Below are 14,560 nucleotides of genomic sequence, written 5' to 3'. Positions count from 1 at the left end.
TTCTGAAGATTCTCTTCATTTTAAAGCACTAAAAACACAAAAAATGTGTAAAAAATGTGTAAACACAAAAACTTTGTGTAATGGTGTCAGATCTGACTAACAAAGCACTCAATATCACCAACCCTGAAAAACCTGGAAGAATCAAGAAATTATGAATGAAGAGAAGGAGACATACAGTGAGGAAAATAAGTATTTGAACACCCTGCTATTTTGCAAGTTCTCCCACTTAGAAATCATGGAGGGGTCTGAAATTGTCATCGTAGGTGCATGTCCACTGTGAGAGACATAATCTAAAAAAAAAAATCCAGAAATCGCAATGTATGATTTTTTAACTATTTATTTGTATGATACAGCTGCAAATAAGTATTTGAACACCTGTCTATCAGCTAGAATTCTGACCCTCAAAGACCTGTTAGTCTGCCTTTAAAATGTCCACCTCCACTCCATTTATTATCCTAAATTAGATGCACCTGTTTGAGGTCATTAGCTGCATAAAGACACCTGTCCACCCCATACAATCAGTAAGAATCCAGCTACTAACATGGCCAAGACCAAAGAGCTGTCCAAAGACACTAGAGACAAAATTGTACACCTCCACAAGGCTGGAAAGGGCTACGGGAAATTGCCAAGCAGCTTGGTGAAAAAGGTCCACTGTTGGAGCAATCATTAGAAAATGGAAGAAGCTAAACATGACTGTCAATCTCCCTCGGACTGGGGCTCCATGCAAGATCTCACCTCGTGGGGTCTCAATGATCCTAAGAAAGGTGAGAAATCAGCCCAGAACTACACGGGAGGAGCTGGTCAATGACCTGAAAAGAGCTGGGACCACCATTTCCAAGGTTACTGTTGGTAATACACTAAGACGTCATGGTTTGAAATCATGCATGGCACGGAAGGTTCCCCTGCTTAAACCAGCACATGTCCAGGCCCGACTTAAGTTTGCCAATGACCATTTGGATGATCCAGAGGAGTCATGGGAGAAAGTCATGTGGTCAGATGAGACCAAAACAGAACTTTTTGGTCATAATTCCACTAAACGTGTTTGGAGGAAGAATGATGAGTACCATCCCAAGAACACCATCCCTACTGTGAAGCGTGGGGGTGGTAGCATCATGCTTTGGGGGTGTTTTTCTGCACATGGGACAGGGCGACTGCACTGTATTAAGGAGAGGATGACCGGGGCCATATATTGCGAGATTTTGGGGAACAACCTCCTTCCCTCAGTTAGAGCATTGAAGATGGGTCGAGGCTGGGTCTTCCAACATGACAATGACCCGAAGCACACAGCCAGGATAACCAAGGAGTGGCTCTGTAAGAAGCATATCAAGGTTCTGGCGTGGCCTAGCCAGTCTCCAGACCTAAACCCAATAGAGAATCTTTGGAGGGAGCTCAAACTCCGTGTTTCTCAGCGACAGGCCAGAAACCTGACTGATCTAGAGAAGATCTGTGTGGAGGAGTGGGCCAAAATCCCTCCTGCAGTGTGTGCAAATCTGGTGAAAAACTACAGGAAACGTTTGACCTCTGTAATTGCAAACAAAGGCTACTGTACCAAATATTAACATTGATTTTCTCAGGTGTTCAAATACTTATTTGCAGCTGTATCATACAAATAAATAGTTAAAAAATCATACATTGTGATTTCTGGATTTTTTTTTTTTTAGATTATGTCTCTCACAGTGGACATGCACCTACGATGACAATTTCAGACCCCTCCATGATTTCTAAGTGGGAGAACTTGCAAAATAGCAGGGTGTTCAAATACTTATTTTCCTCACTGTACATACAGCATTGGAAAGAACAATGCAAAGACCAAAGTTGTCTCCAATGTTATCTGAAACTCAAGAGAGAGTACAGTCTGGCTGACTATCTGGTCTCAGTCAGGAATATAACTCACAGACATTTACTGACGAAGTACAGACTGAGTGACCATAGAAAGAAAACGACAAAAAAAGATGTGGTTACCTAAAGAAGAACGAATCTGTAGTGAATGTAAATCTGAATCGGTTGAGACGGAGGAACACTTCCTCCTCCACTGTGACAAATACACATCCTTAAGAGACGCACTGTACAGTCAAATACAGAAGATTATCCCTGAGTTCCAGTCACTCCATGAAAATTACAAATAAGGAATATTACTTGGTGAAGGACCCACTTCCTCTTTGGTAGCACATCATATTTATAAATGCCACAAACTAAGAAGTAAAGAGTGAACACATCTGCATAATGTTTATATAAATATATATATGGATGTATTTACATGTATTTTGTTTTGTTTATTTATGGATGTATATTATATGTATTTTTGTTTTGTTTTTACTCTATGTACAATGCTTTGGCAATATGTATCTAAGTATGTCATGCCAATAAATCAGTATGAATTGAATTGATTATGTGAAGGGACTGGTTAGCATCGGATGTGGCAGACTTTAATGTCTATTTCTTTGGCGCACCGCACATTTTATTTAGCTGTCCAGTTATCAAAATCTGTGTGGCAAAGCTGCCTAACATTTACATTATAGTGAAGCGCAGACCAGTAGGTCTATTGATTTTATTGTGAATACACAGTAGTCCTAACTTTTATTTTAGACAGTACAGTTTCATTAATAATGAGTAGGCTATAAATTGATTTCATTTTAGACACAACACAGTGTGTTTTATTTGACTTAAAACAAGGCGTTTCATTCTTGAATGAATCCGAGTCTTTGAATGAATCGTTTGAGTAAGTGGTTAAATGAACAAATCGGCATTTTGAACAAATCGGTTGAATTAATGACTCTATGACTCATTCATCAACAAAATGACTTGCTGCCACCTACTGGCGATGTAACCTTCATAATTCAAGTATCCAATTGTTTCATTTTGTCGCTCATTTCATTTTTCTGTAGGCTATTCAAAATGTTTTTATTTAAAACATTAATCTCATTCCGTAATGCACTTGCTGTGTTAATGCATTTACTGCCATCTGAGCAGCATTAATTGTGTAAATACATCTAAATTCAACTTAAGATGCAGTTTCTGTGCCACAGTGCAAAGATGGCTATTCTGCAATAAGCACCTAATATTTGCCATATAAAATCTATGCCTACACAGAAGTAAGCCCTGTCTAGGCGCTGCCCCAGTATGGTTTGTGTCAAACCATTTGTTAGTCTGGTTGTTTGATGAGAGGGAGATAAATGCTTTAACAGCGGAGGACTCTTATTCTGTTGCACAAAATTGAAGACGACGTTTGATCGTTGCTTGACCAATCAGTGAAAAGGGGCGTTTCATTTCCGCCCACACTTGGAAATCGAACATTCCAGGGCTGTATCCGAAATCGTCCCCTACACCCTCATTAACTATTCCCTACATTAGTCCACTCATTCAGTTCACATGAAGGAGTGAATGAAAACCTGTGAGTGAATTCGGATACTGAGCGCACCGGAAGAACTGCCGCTTTTGCATATTTGCTTGCTGTTTAATAATCATTTGAAACGGGCAGCTCCAGTAGTAAGATTGAAGGATTTATCTTGAACTCTGTTACGGAAATTATGTGTAAACCCTAATAGTCAATTTACAATTAATTTGTGCCTGTGTTGTATTACGCTGTATTACGCCTTGGACGAGCGCTTCTAAAATAAACGAATGGATGATTCAGCTGCGTGCGCCATCTTCTGGCGAGACGCGGGAATTCACTTTGCGCGCGACTCTCACAGTGCATTAGGGGTTAACTCTAGCCCTTGAGTGTACATCGGTTGTACACTCGTTTTTGCGGTGCATTGTGGGATTGAATGAGTGCACTCGAGAACGTCCACTATGGTTTCCAACACCACTTAAAATGGCCGTCCCCTCAAATAGTTTAGGGGGCGTTTCGGGGTTTAGGGGGCGATTTCGGATTTCGGATACAGCCAGTTTATCCATGTTCTACCCCTGAGTGTAAAAACGGAAAATCAAGGTGATTTCTTGTTTTTTCATTTAAAAAAACAAAAAACAAACAAAATGAAAATGTTTCTGTTTTCTATTTTAAATCAAAAATCGAATGAATGCAAGGTACACGGTCATTAAGACAGGAGCTTGCTGCCACCTGCTGGCAATTTTAGTCTCATTTTAAAGGTATTGTATTTTTTCTTATTCTAGCATTTCTTATTTCTGCGTTCTAAATTTTATATTTAAAACATTAATCTCATAATATTATTTATGCAGTTTGTTAGTAGGGCTACAAATGATAATTAATTATACGATACATGCCTCTTAAAAAACCTTAAGCCACTTAGCCAATGTAACATTTATTTTATTTGAAGTGTATCCCGTGTATTCTGACACATACATTAATGTCTCGGGGCCCCGGATATCCACTCACCCTAGAACAGCCCTGCCATGTAACATCAAACAATGTAAATTATAAAATTGCAAAATCACTTTTTATAGGCAGATAATGGTTTGCTACATATTTTATCGTTCCTTCAAATTGTTTTTTTTACAATTTTTTTTAAAGAACTGTATCGGTTTACACATTTCCCATGTACTTTATTCCGAGCATAAAAGAAGAGGTTGTCTGAGACAGTACAGACCTGTGGGAAGATGGACTTGGCCCTCTACCTGTCACCTGTGTTTAAGTCAATCATTAATAAATGAGCTCAGAAGGACACCCCTTAGGCAATAGGAAGCCACCTTGTTATAGATTTGTCAAAACTCTTTATACACAATTGCCCATTTATCTAAGCAACTGGGGTTTGCACCTGAACTGATAACAGATAAGTGGGTATTCATTTATTTTGATCCTGACATCTAAGTGCTCCTAATCGAAATTCTGGTGTTTCGTGTGTTTTTCTGATTTCACTGAACAATGGGGAAAGCAGACAACTGCACATTCATGGGAGGTGGAATTCCTCTGTCATCTGAGTTCTTTAAAGGTAAGAGATGTATCAAGCCGAATGATGTTTGCGTGCTTATGGAGCCTGCCTGTGTTACAATGCTGAAAATAATTTTCCCTGGATAATGACAGGAAAGACAGAATGTTTTAATGTAAGACATGGATGATTATACACTGTATTATTTGTAAGTTAAATAATAACTTAATAATAAATAATAAGTTTTGGTTTTGTTTCTTCTGCTTATAGTGGCCAAGAATGATCTCTGGCTGTTCCTCGTTCCTGCTGTGTTTGCTGTGCTTCTTCTTGCTCTCTTCATGGAGGAGATCGGCTTCTTTCTGCGTCATGTCCCCTCTCAGCGGCGTAGACGTCTCAGCCTGTGGATCCTGGGAATATATCCAGTAAAGCAGTACCTTCTCATTCATTCATTTCATTCCTTTAGTTATCCTTTGGTGACATTTTGTTTCTTTGACAGGTCTTCGGGATGACGTCTATCATTGCGCTATATGTTCCACGCTCTTCATCTCTGTGCAACTTCATTGCATCTCTGTGAGTGACTTTTGACTTCTACTGTTGAAATCAAATTGCACATAGTGATCCGAATGGCCGGTCATATCTGTATGGATTGTTTTGTATTTCTTGGCAGTTATCACTCCATTACACTCTTGAAGTTCATGGGTCTTATCAAAGACTTCTTTGGTGGAAAGACTCGCATGCTGGAGATGTTAGCAGGGGAGCAGGTGTCTCCAAACCCCTTCCCTTGCTGTTGCTGTTGCTGTCTTCCTCTCTTCAACATCAACAAGTACTTCACATACACTTGCATAAATGCTTAAGTTGAAGTAAATTTATAATTATTAGTGTGTTTCATTATAACAGTGAAATCTTAACTTTTGTATTCCATTAGGACCAGCGTGGGCTGGATGATGGCTGCTGTTCTTCAGCTCTCTGTGGTCAGAACTGTCTTGTTCTTCCTCACTCTTGTCCTCTGGACTGATGAGCAATACGACTATGGGGATGTGAGTACAATACACTATTGTTCTACGCTTACTATTAGTGCAGTATTTTTATGATAGACCTATAAAGTGAGAAGTTTGGATTCAACTAAAATGAATAAACCTCTTCTTCAAGATCACAAAATGTTTCTTGAATACTTAGTTCCATTCATAAGGTGCTTAAGCATTACCTTTTATTTGGAGTACACTACAGGTCAAAAGATTCAAATTATTTTTTTAAGGTTTCTTAAAGTCTGCGTTTATTTGATCAAAAATACAGTAAAACATCTGTTTTTTGCTTAAAATTTTGTGATATATATTTTTTATGATTTACACAAAAATATTAAACAAAAATGTTTTTTCAACATTGATAATAATAAGAAATATTTATTGAGAGCCAAATCAGTGTATTAAATTATTTCTGAAAGATCATGTGACACTGACAACTGGAGAAAAGCTCATGAAAAATTCAGCAGGAAAAAACTCAATTTTAAAATCTATTATATTACATTATAAATTAGTGATTGACATGACCAGTTTTTAGAATTTGCTGTGAAGCAGGGTTTTCACTGGTTTAGGGAAAAAATCACTCTCGTATATGCAAAGTAGATTTGGCTTATTTTCTGACCTACATTATGTGACTCTTCATAATCTGTTTCTCCTAGGTGAATTCAGTTAATCTCAACATGTATGTCAACGGCATCATTGCCATATCCACGTTTCTGTCTTTCTACGGCTACTTGCTGTTTTATAAAGCCACAAAAAGGGCATTGCCTGGATATAGTCTTCGAGCCAAGTTTATTTGCATCATTGTCATCCTGGTCCTTTGTGGACTACAGAGTGGGATTCTGGAGACCATGGGTGCACTGAATGTCATCCCCTGCACTCCTCCCTTCTCTGACCTGTTTCGGTCTCAATGTAAGATTCATAAAACATTACTATTGATTTCCCAACAGTTTTTGGATCTGGAATCTGGTAAACTTGCAATTTAATTCTCTCATTTGGTCTCTCTCTTTCCTGTGGTCTCTTTAAGTAATCTACCACTATTCTGTAATTGTGGAGATGTTCTGCATCAGCCTCTTTGCGCATCACACATTCCGGAAAGTTGAACCCTGTCATGAAGAGGGTGAAGAAATAGAAGTTGATGTCATAAGAGCTCTCAATGAAAAGGCAATTCAGACAGAAGATGAGCTGCCAATCGCTGTGCAGCTCTCCTCTCAAGAAGATGATCCATGCCATTCTAACCTCGGATACAATAGTGACAGTGAAGACAGCCTCTGTAAAATTGAACACGCACCACTGGACCGCTTCCCGTTCCCCTTACAGCACAGACTGCAAACTGTGGCAAACACTGGGAAAGTGTGTACTTCATCACCTGAGGACTCCATGAGTGTGGACCGGCCGACAATTACTGTCAGTGCTGAAATTAACCATGTTAACAATGGTGATGTTACTGTTGTATAGAAGAAAAAGAGAGAAAAATGTATATATTTGTATAGTCTTATACTTTAGTTGTGACATTATTCCATTTTATTTGTCTGTGACTCCACTGGGGTCAGGAAACTAAATTAAGGTATTTAAAAGTGCAGTGTAATGAAATGTAAATCTCACTAACATAATAAGATTTTATTACTTGTAATCTCTAATATAGTACCTTAAGTTTACTATTTAAATGTACAGTTTAGTACATTTTTAGAAAAAAAGTACACAATAATTTACGATTCCCAATTCTTAAAGTGTAAAGACTAGGCCCCAGATAGACTACGTTAAGAAAAAATAAATAAATTACATATTTATCAATGGTTAAATTGTGGATGCTATAGAGTTACATTTGAGCCTATAAACCTAAAGATGAACCAGGGTAGACTCACTCAATACTGAATTTACTCTGGGCAAAAATTAAATATGACACAACCCTGCTGAAAAAACAATAGAACCCTGCCCAAAACACAATAGAAAATGTAATGGTTTTAATGGTTATAATGGGAACTGTATTGGTTTTAATGGAAACTATTATGGTGTCTACTGGTATGTGAGGGATTTTATTGGTGGGATGTTAAATACTATTGGAAAAATGCCCAAAAACACACTACAAAAAGGAATTTTGTAATGGTTTTACTGGAAAAAGCTAATGGTTTATTATGGTATTTTAATGGAAACCATTGGAATTTCTGTAATGGTTTCTATTGCGCTTCTATTGTTTTTTTTGTTTTGTTTTTTAGCAGGGAACCCTGGCGATTTCTTTGCCGAATTAATTTTTATGCAGACAACTTCAGGACTTGTTCATTAAAATTGTAATGTTTTTGTTCATCTTAAATAAAGTAAAATAACAAATAATACAAAAACAAATCGTGATTTTCAGTTGTTGACACTGGACGACCTTCATTGCGGCATCAAGTTACGCACAATGCCGCGGTCAATGGGATTGACCAATAAGCGTTAGGTATCCTTTTCCTAGCTACAGCTCGACCAATCATCAATGTGAATGCCGTAACGCGTTTTTCCGGCATTGGGAATCCACCACCACCCAGCCTGTTCGAGCCGACCATGGCGCAATGTTTGAAAGGTAGGATTTCGTTTCTTTCTTCAAATGGCGAATAGTGCGCGCCCCAAATACACTACAACGAACAAACGTGCGGTTTTAAATACTGTCATACTAGGGAGCTTTTAAATAGTTAATAACATTACTCGTGTACGCACAGCAAGTGACACTAAGGTGTTTAAGGCTACAGTAGTTTCGTAAGGAATAAACATTATGGAGCCCCTTACATATGGTTTAAGATTGCAGGGTGTCATGTAAACTTTCATGGGAGGACCTCCAGGCTCTGTGCCGCAGAGAAAGAGTTGTTTGCAAGCAGCTGAATGTGGCAAAGAACAACTTTAATGACTACGAAGTGGAGTATTTGTGTAACTACAAAAAACACAAGGTGAGATATTAATTATGCGTTGTATGTACAACTGTGATCTAGTCAATTGTGGCTCCAACTGTTTCAAATACCACCATCTTCAGAACTGTTTCAACTATATCATATTCCCAATTTACATGATTCATATCACTGTAACCTTTAAAATCTCCCTGTTCAGGGTCGAGAGTTCTTCCTGGTCAAGTGGAAAGGCTACACGGAGTCAGAAAACACATGGGAGCCTCTCAGAAATCTTAAATGCCCCATACTCTTAAATCAGTTCCGACAAGACATGAAGGCTGCTCTGCTTCAGGCCAACAACCCGCTTGATCCAGAGTCTTTAAGTGCCCCTATAGTCTCCTTCCTTCTCCAAAAGGCCAAGCAACGTATGAAGCTTCAGAAATGGGAAGACCTCATGAACCGGACCTGCAAGCAGAAGGGCCACATATTCGTCTGTAATGAGATCAACCTGGACGGGCCTCCTAAGAACTTCACCTACATTAATGAGAATAAGTTAGGGAAAGGAGTGGATGTGAATCCAGCGATAGTGGGCTGTGAGTGTGATGATTGCTTCTCTCAGCCAGTTGACGGCTGCTGTCCAGGGCTGCTGAAGCGTCGGAGGGCATATAATGACAGCAGACAGGTGAAAGTGATGCCCGGTGTGCCCATCTACGAGTGTAACTCCAAGTGCAGATGTGGGCCAGGCTGTGCAAACAGGGTTGTGCAAAAAGGTATTCAGTATGATCTATGCATCTTTAAAACAACCAATGGCAGAGGTTGGGGAGTGCGGACGCTACAGAGGATTTACAAAAACAGCTTCGTTATGGAGTATCTTGGAGAGGTAAGCAAGTTAAAGGGATAGTTCACCAAGTAAATGTCATTCCAAACCTGTGTAAACACCAAAAATATGTAATTATGTATTCATATGTAATATATTAAGTCTGACAAAAGGTATTTTGAAGAATGCTTGAACTGTTTATGTATATACAATGAAAGTCAATGGGATCCAAAATAGACAAAAAATGGTACAGATATTTTTCTTTATATTTTATCCCTGTAATTTGTTTTATTTGGGTGAATCCTGTTCTGTGAATGTTGATAACTGACCTGCTGTCAGCTGTGTGTTACACCAGATCATCACGACAGAGGAAGCAGAGAGGAGAGGAGTGGTGTACGATAAGCAGGGCATCACCTACTTGTTTGATCTGGACTATGTGGATGACGTCTACACCATCGATGCGGCTCATTATGGAAACATCTCTCACTTTGTCAACCACAGCGTGAGCACTAACTAGCTGTACACATCATCTTGGCTCTCTATCAAGTAATTTGGAACAGATTCTTGTAAAGTGATTTTTATTTATAGAAGGTATGTTGCATGAATATGTGTTTTCTTGATGTTAATCGTTAATGAATGCTGGCATTATAGTAACCTGTACTCAGATATTTTTGCCATGTTTAGAAACATTTAAAGAGGTCATCGGATGCAAAATTCACTTTTACATAGTGCCAATTTTCCCGGATGTGTCCTGGCCAGGATTTCTATATGGCCTAAAATATCTAGGTTTTGGCTTTGTTTGCGTGCGCAGAGCGATCGGTGTATGACATCAAAGTACCATTCAGATGGTTCCTTATGCTTTCAAAATGCTCTCGAGGTACTTTGATGTCAAACACTGATTAATCTGAGCCGCGCTGCTTTTAAGTCGAACACACTTAATTGAATGGCTTTGACTGTAGATCACACCTTCTCACACACACCATGATTGGTCCATTATGTACAATGCCTGCATGTTATTGGTCAAACTACGTTTCGATCATTACCTTCAGCAAGCATGAAAACAGGAAAACAAAGCCAAAACAAATCCTGGCAAGGACACATCCAGGAAACATGGCACGTATGGTCACCTTATTTTACATGTTGTTTGAACTGAAATGTGTCTTGGCAGTGTGTGTACACAGCAACCCTATAATGATAAAAATCCACCCAGTGCTTTTTTAAAAATCTCAATAAATCCAAACCCCTTTCTCATATCAGGTCGATCTCAGATTATTGGCAGAATGACGTAGTTCTGCACAGGCCCCTCCCACGATTGTTGATTGACACTAGCGTTTTATCACAGCTCCGCCCTGAGTGAGCTGTCATCAGTCCGCCATTGTTTCGATGCCGGAGCGGTTGTAGACAAGAATGGCTCCTCAATAAGTGATTGTTGGATCTGTTGTTGGATGTAATAATGAACATAGTAGTCGTCATTTACTCCCGACATCTGAGCCGCTGAAGACGCAGTGGAGTACGTTTGTTTCTGAAGGGAATGCGCCCCCCCGATCTACCTAAATGCGTCTATGTTCGCGCGAATCATTCGTGATCCAGCTTCACCTACAGAAGTGAACATAAAGGCCTTTCCACACTAAGTGCGATGCGAAAAAGCGAGGCGAATCGCCAACGAACAGTGCTTTCACACCGACCGCGAAACTATTGTTTGCCTTCTGCTAATTCACGCCTGCACGCTAGGTGGCGCTGACCATCAATGCATTTATCCTCCGATATGTATCTCGTATATGATTTAACATCTAAATTAAGATAAACAAAGTTTGGTTCTACACCAGAAACACAAACTATCTATAATGCTTACAAGAATAGGCTACATCCTAAAATATAATTAGAAGTACAATTAGCATCAAGCTACACTTGAAAATGTATGTAATTATTAATGTATTTGCTTACCCACTTTAAATCATCATTGAGTGATTGTAATAACTTCCGATTGTGATTTATAGTTGATTTTGATTCTATAATAGGAAGACACTCTTTGTATGTTTAATAATGCTACACTGCTAATATTTGTCATAAAAATCCTTTATTGTTATAAATAAAACCATGAGCTACATACAAAAAACATAGAAAAACAAAATATATTGTCATAATCGTATGTCTATTTCACATTAGACTTTTTTTTGCTTTCATATATCATGTGTAGAAAAATGTTTCGCTCTATTTTTTTTTAATATGGAAGATCTAGACTAGAGAGTGAACACGCTCTGACTCATAACACGCGCACGTGGAAGAACGGACGGTGCTTTACAGATCACATGATTCAGTAGAGAATTATTAGAAATGTTTCTGTGCATGTGATAATAAATCTGTTCTCCAATACCAATGATAACAAGAACTCAGCATCCACTCTCTTATCCAGGAGACTCTTCTTCTGTTTCTCTGGTTTTCGAAACAGCACCACCATTCTCACCCTTTTGTGCAACAGCAGGTGCTCCGGGCATGTGACGTAATGCTCCAATCTTATTGGACCCTTGTTTTTGCTTTGCGAAACTGAAAAGATTCGTCAGACTGGTCGAAAAAAGAAAAACATTTGCATGTGGAAGCATCCATAGAAATCTATTGTTTTATTCTAGCGTGTCATCGCATCCGATATTCGTTTCAGTGTGGAAAGGCCTTAAGGTTGTTTTTTTTTTTTTTATGAATCTCTGCAAATTGCCTTTCCTATTAGTGTGCTAGTTAGCAAGTTTCATGATGAATGTGGCTTAAGTTTACAGTCTCTCAGAGAGTAGCTCGGAAGAGAGGGGCGGGGTGAGCAGAGCTCATTTGCATTTAAAGGAACATGCAACATAACGGCTTGCTGTAAACAGAGCTGTTTTTGACAGGGTAAAAAGGGTGTTGTTTTACACAACCATTGAGAAATTTTAAGTTTGTTATAGACTTTTCATTAAGACCCTAAAGAATCATATCAAACTGTGGAAAATGGGAATCCGATGACCCCTTTAATAGAAAAAAAAAACACAAAAATATTTTTTATTTTATTTTATTTTTTAATTACCTTTTGGGGTCAGTAAGATTTTTTATTTTATTTTTTTACTTTTATTTTATTTATTTTTTTAAAGTGTCAGGAAAGAATTTTACACAGTTACAAAAAAGTTCAAATAATTATTCTGAACCTTGTTAATCAAAGAATCCTGAAAAAAAAGTATCACAATTTTAACACTTAGTACCCAGAAAAACAGAAAAGACAAATTGCAAAACATCTATCAACAAAAATATTCTGTAGAGAATAAGTTTCCAACATTTATATGCCAAACAAAGAAAAATATAGTTCGTCAATGGAATATGAAGAAAATAGCAGTAATAAAGAAGAATAAATTAAAATATTGAGTATATGAGTAACATAAAACATTAATATGAATATGTAAAATTAGTATAACAACAATAAAAGAATCATAAAGGATAACTCGTATGGAATATACTGTGCGAATGAATATGAAAAATAAGAAACAGAACCACATTGGAAATTTACATACACCAGGTATTAAACAGCAATATTGATAATAATAAGAAATGTTTCTTGAGCACCGAATCACGATTTCTGAAGGCTCATGTGACACTGAAGACTGGAGCAATGCCTGCTGAAAATTCATCTTTGCCATGACAGGAATGAATTAAAATCTATTAAATAGAAAATAGTTGCTTATCCAGTATATTTTTTAAGAAATAAAATTAATATTTTAACATTATAACTTAAAACTTCACAAAGCATGAAATCAGTAAATCTTTACCATTGTTTTTCCAGTGCGATCCAAACCTGCAGGTGTATAATGTTTTTATTGACAACCTGGATGAGCGACTTCCCAGAATCGCATTCTTTGCAAAACGAGGGATCAAAGCAGGAGAAGAGCTCACCTTCGACTACAAGATGACTGGTAGGAAATTTTTTAATCTTTTGCTTTTTTCTTACATTTTAGGCATGGAACTACTTATAACGAAAGGAAAACCCATATCTTATACACTAACATTTGTAGTAAATGCCTAATGAGTATTCCTCATTTTTGCTGCAGTTGATCCAATAAATGCAGAGAGTTCCAAAATGGACTCGGAATTCAGTCGGGCTGGAACTGAAGGATCAGCCATCAAACGGATCCATATGGAGTGCAAGTGTGGAGTAAAGAACTGCCGGAAATATCTGTTTTAATCCAGTTTACACACGAGCATGTGTACTATGACAGGCATCAAAATACATGTCAAGATCTTAATTTTTTTTTTTTGGTTTGTTTATTAATTCTTTTACTTGTGTGTACATATATATATACTTTAAGTAGATTTTAATTTTTTATGTGTGATGCTTGATGGCTTTTATTAATTCAGTTAATGATTAATTCAATCCATTTTCAGCACTGTTTTAATAAAATAACGTTTTCCCACAATAATTATTCCTGTTTTATGTTCTTTTATCAAGTTAATAAAATAAAATTTTTAATACTGTATGAGGTGATATCGATTCTCACGTCAAGAATGTTGCTTACCTCTATAGATGTCTTTGTTTACCACCAGATGGTGCTATTGTATTCATAACACTTTACGTTTAATGTAAAGCAAATTTCTACAGATAAAATGCCAACAAAGCAGTTATAAACACCAAAAAAAGTACTTTTTAAGTTACAGAAGGATTTTGTGAGTGGGATGTTCCATTAATGTGAACTGTAGACACAAGACTTTTGGAGCTGGTCTCATACAGCTGTCTCTATCCATGTAATATACAGTATACATATAGCTATAAAGCTACAAGATAAAACAGCAATAATGTGTGAGTGAATATGGGAACCTTACAGATTGAGTCATCTGGCCTTGCTTGATCTGTGGCCTGAATCCTCAGCTTGGGCCAGGCAGACAGTCAGCTCAGCTCAGCTCAGCTTTAACCTCCCATGAGGAGGTGAGATTCCTCCAGGCCAGCGCTTTTTCTTGTTCCCCTCTCTCTGCTGTTGAAGTCTTCCTTCCTGCTATCATTCTGTTCATTTATCTATCCATACCTCTTTTTCA

The 14,560-nt window shown here is 37.8% G+C and overlaps 2 protein-coding genes across 7 annotated transcripts; both read left to right on the top strand.

Annotated features, from left to right (window-relative positions):
• Positions 1-3,300: 3,300 nt before the first annotated feature.
• si:dkey-16n15.6 (organic solute transporter subunit alpha) lies at positions 3,301-7,423 on the top strand. Of its 5 annotated transcripts, none has more exons than XM_058785432.1 (8): positions 3,301-3,391; positions 4,836-4,889; positions 5,097-5,248; positions 5,323-5,396; positions 5,494-5,649; positions 5,752-5,863; positions 6,505-6,757; positions 6,873-7,423. In XM_058785432.1, exons 1-8 carry the CDS (start codon positions 3,382-3,384, stop codon positions 7,301-7,303), a joined length of 1,242 nt encoding a protein of 413 aa, XP_058641415.1. In that variant the 5' UTR covers positions 3,301-3,381; the 3' UTR covers positions 7,304-7,423. The 5 variants fall into 5 exon arrangements, with proteins under 5 accessions (XP_058641415.1, XP_058641416.1, XP_058641417.1 ...); XM_058785433.1 differs by having other exon boundaries at positions 3,314-3,931; XM_058785434.1 differs by lacking the exon at positions 3,301-3,391 and adding an exon at positions 3,954-4,089.
• Positions 7,424-8,283: 860 nt separating this feature from the next.
• Positions 8,284-14,058, top strand: suv39h1a (SUV39H1 histone lysine methyltransferase a). Of its 2 annotated transcripts, none has more exons than XM_058785400.1 (6): positions 8,284-8,405; positions 8,621-8,766; positions 8,924-9,583; positions 9,876-10,022; positions 13,317-13,446; positions 13,582-14,054. In XM_058785400.1, the coding sequence occupies exons 1-6, from the start codon at positions 8,387-8,389 to the stop codon at positions 13,713-13,715; spliced, it is 1,236 nt and encodes a 411-aa protein (XP_058641383.1). In that variant the 5' UTR covers positions 8,284-8,386; the 3' UTR covers positions 13,716-14,054. The 2 variants fall into 2 exon arrangements, with proteins under 2 accessions (XP_058641383.1, XP_058641385.1); XM_058785402.1 differs by having other exon boundaries at positions 8,328-8,405; positions 8,628-8,766; positions 13,582-14,058.
• The last annotated feature ends 502 nt before the right edge of the window (positions 14,059-14,560 follow it).

This window comes from Onychostoma macrolepis, chromosome 08 (genome assembly GCF_012432095.1).
Source record: "Onychostoma macrolepis isolate SWU-2019 chromosome 08, ASM1243209v1, whole genome shotgun sequence".
Taxonomy (NCBI): Eukaryota; Metazoa; Chordata; class Actinopteri; order Cypriniformes; family Cyprinidae; genus Onychostoma; species Onychostoma macrolepis.
Note: the sequence above shows the minus strand (reverse complement) of the source record. Positions and strands in the feature narration are given on the sequence as shown.

Bases quoted from the DNA above. Each gene is read 5' to 3' on its own strand.
- suv39h1a (XM_058785400.1), top strand. The intron at 8,767-8,923 runs GTGAGATATTAA...CTCCCTGTTCAG, and splicing joins GTAACTACAAAAAACACAAG to GGTCGAGAGTTCTTCCTGGT. The intron at 9,584-9,875 runs GTAAGCAAGTTA...GTGTTACACCAG, and splicing joins TTATGGAGTATCTTGGAGAG to ATCATCACGACAGAGGAAGC.
- si:dkey-16n15.6 (XM_058785431.1), top strand. From the start codon at position 4,823: ATGGGGAAAGCAGACAACTGCACATTCATGGGAGGTGGAATTCCTCTG. The intron at 5,397-5,493 runs GTGAGTGACTTT...ATTTCTTGGCAG, and splicing joins TGCAACTTCATTGCATCTCT to TTATCACTCCATTACACTCT. The intron at 5,864-6,504 runs GTGAGTACAATA...TGTTTCTCCTAG, and splicing joins AGCAATACGACTATGGGGAT to GTGAATTCAGTTAATCTCAA.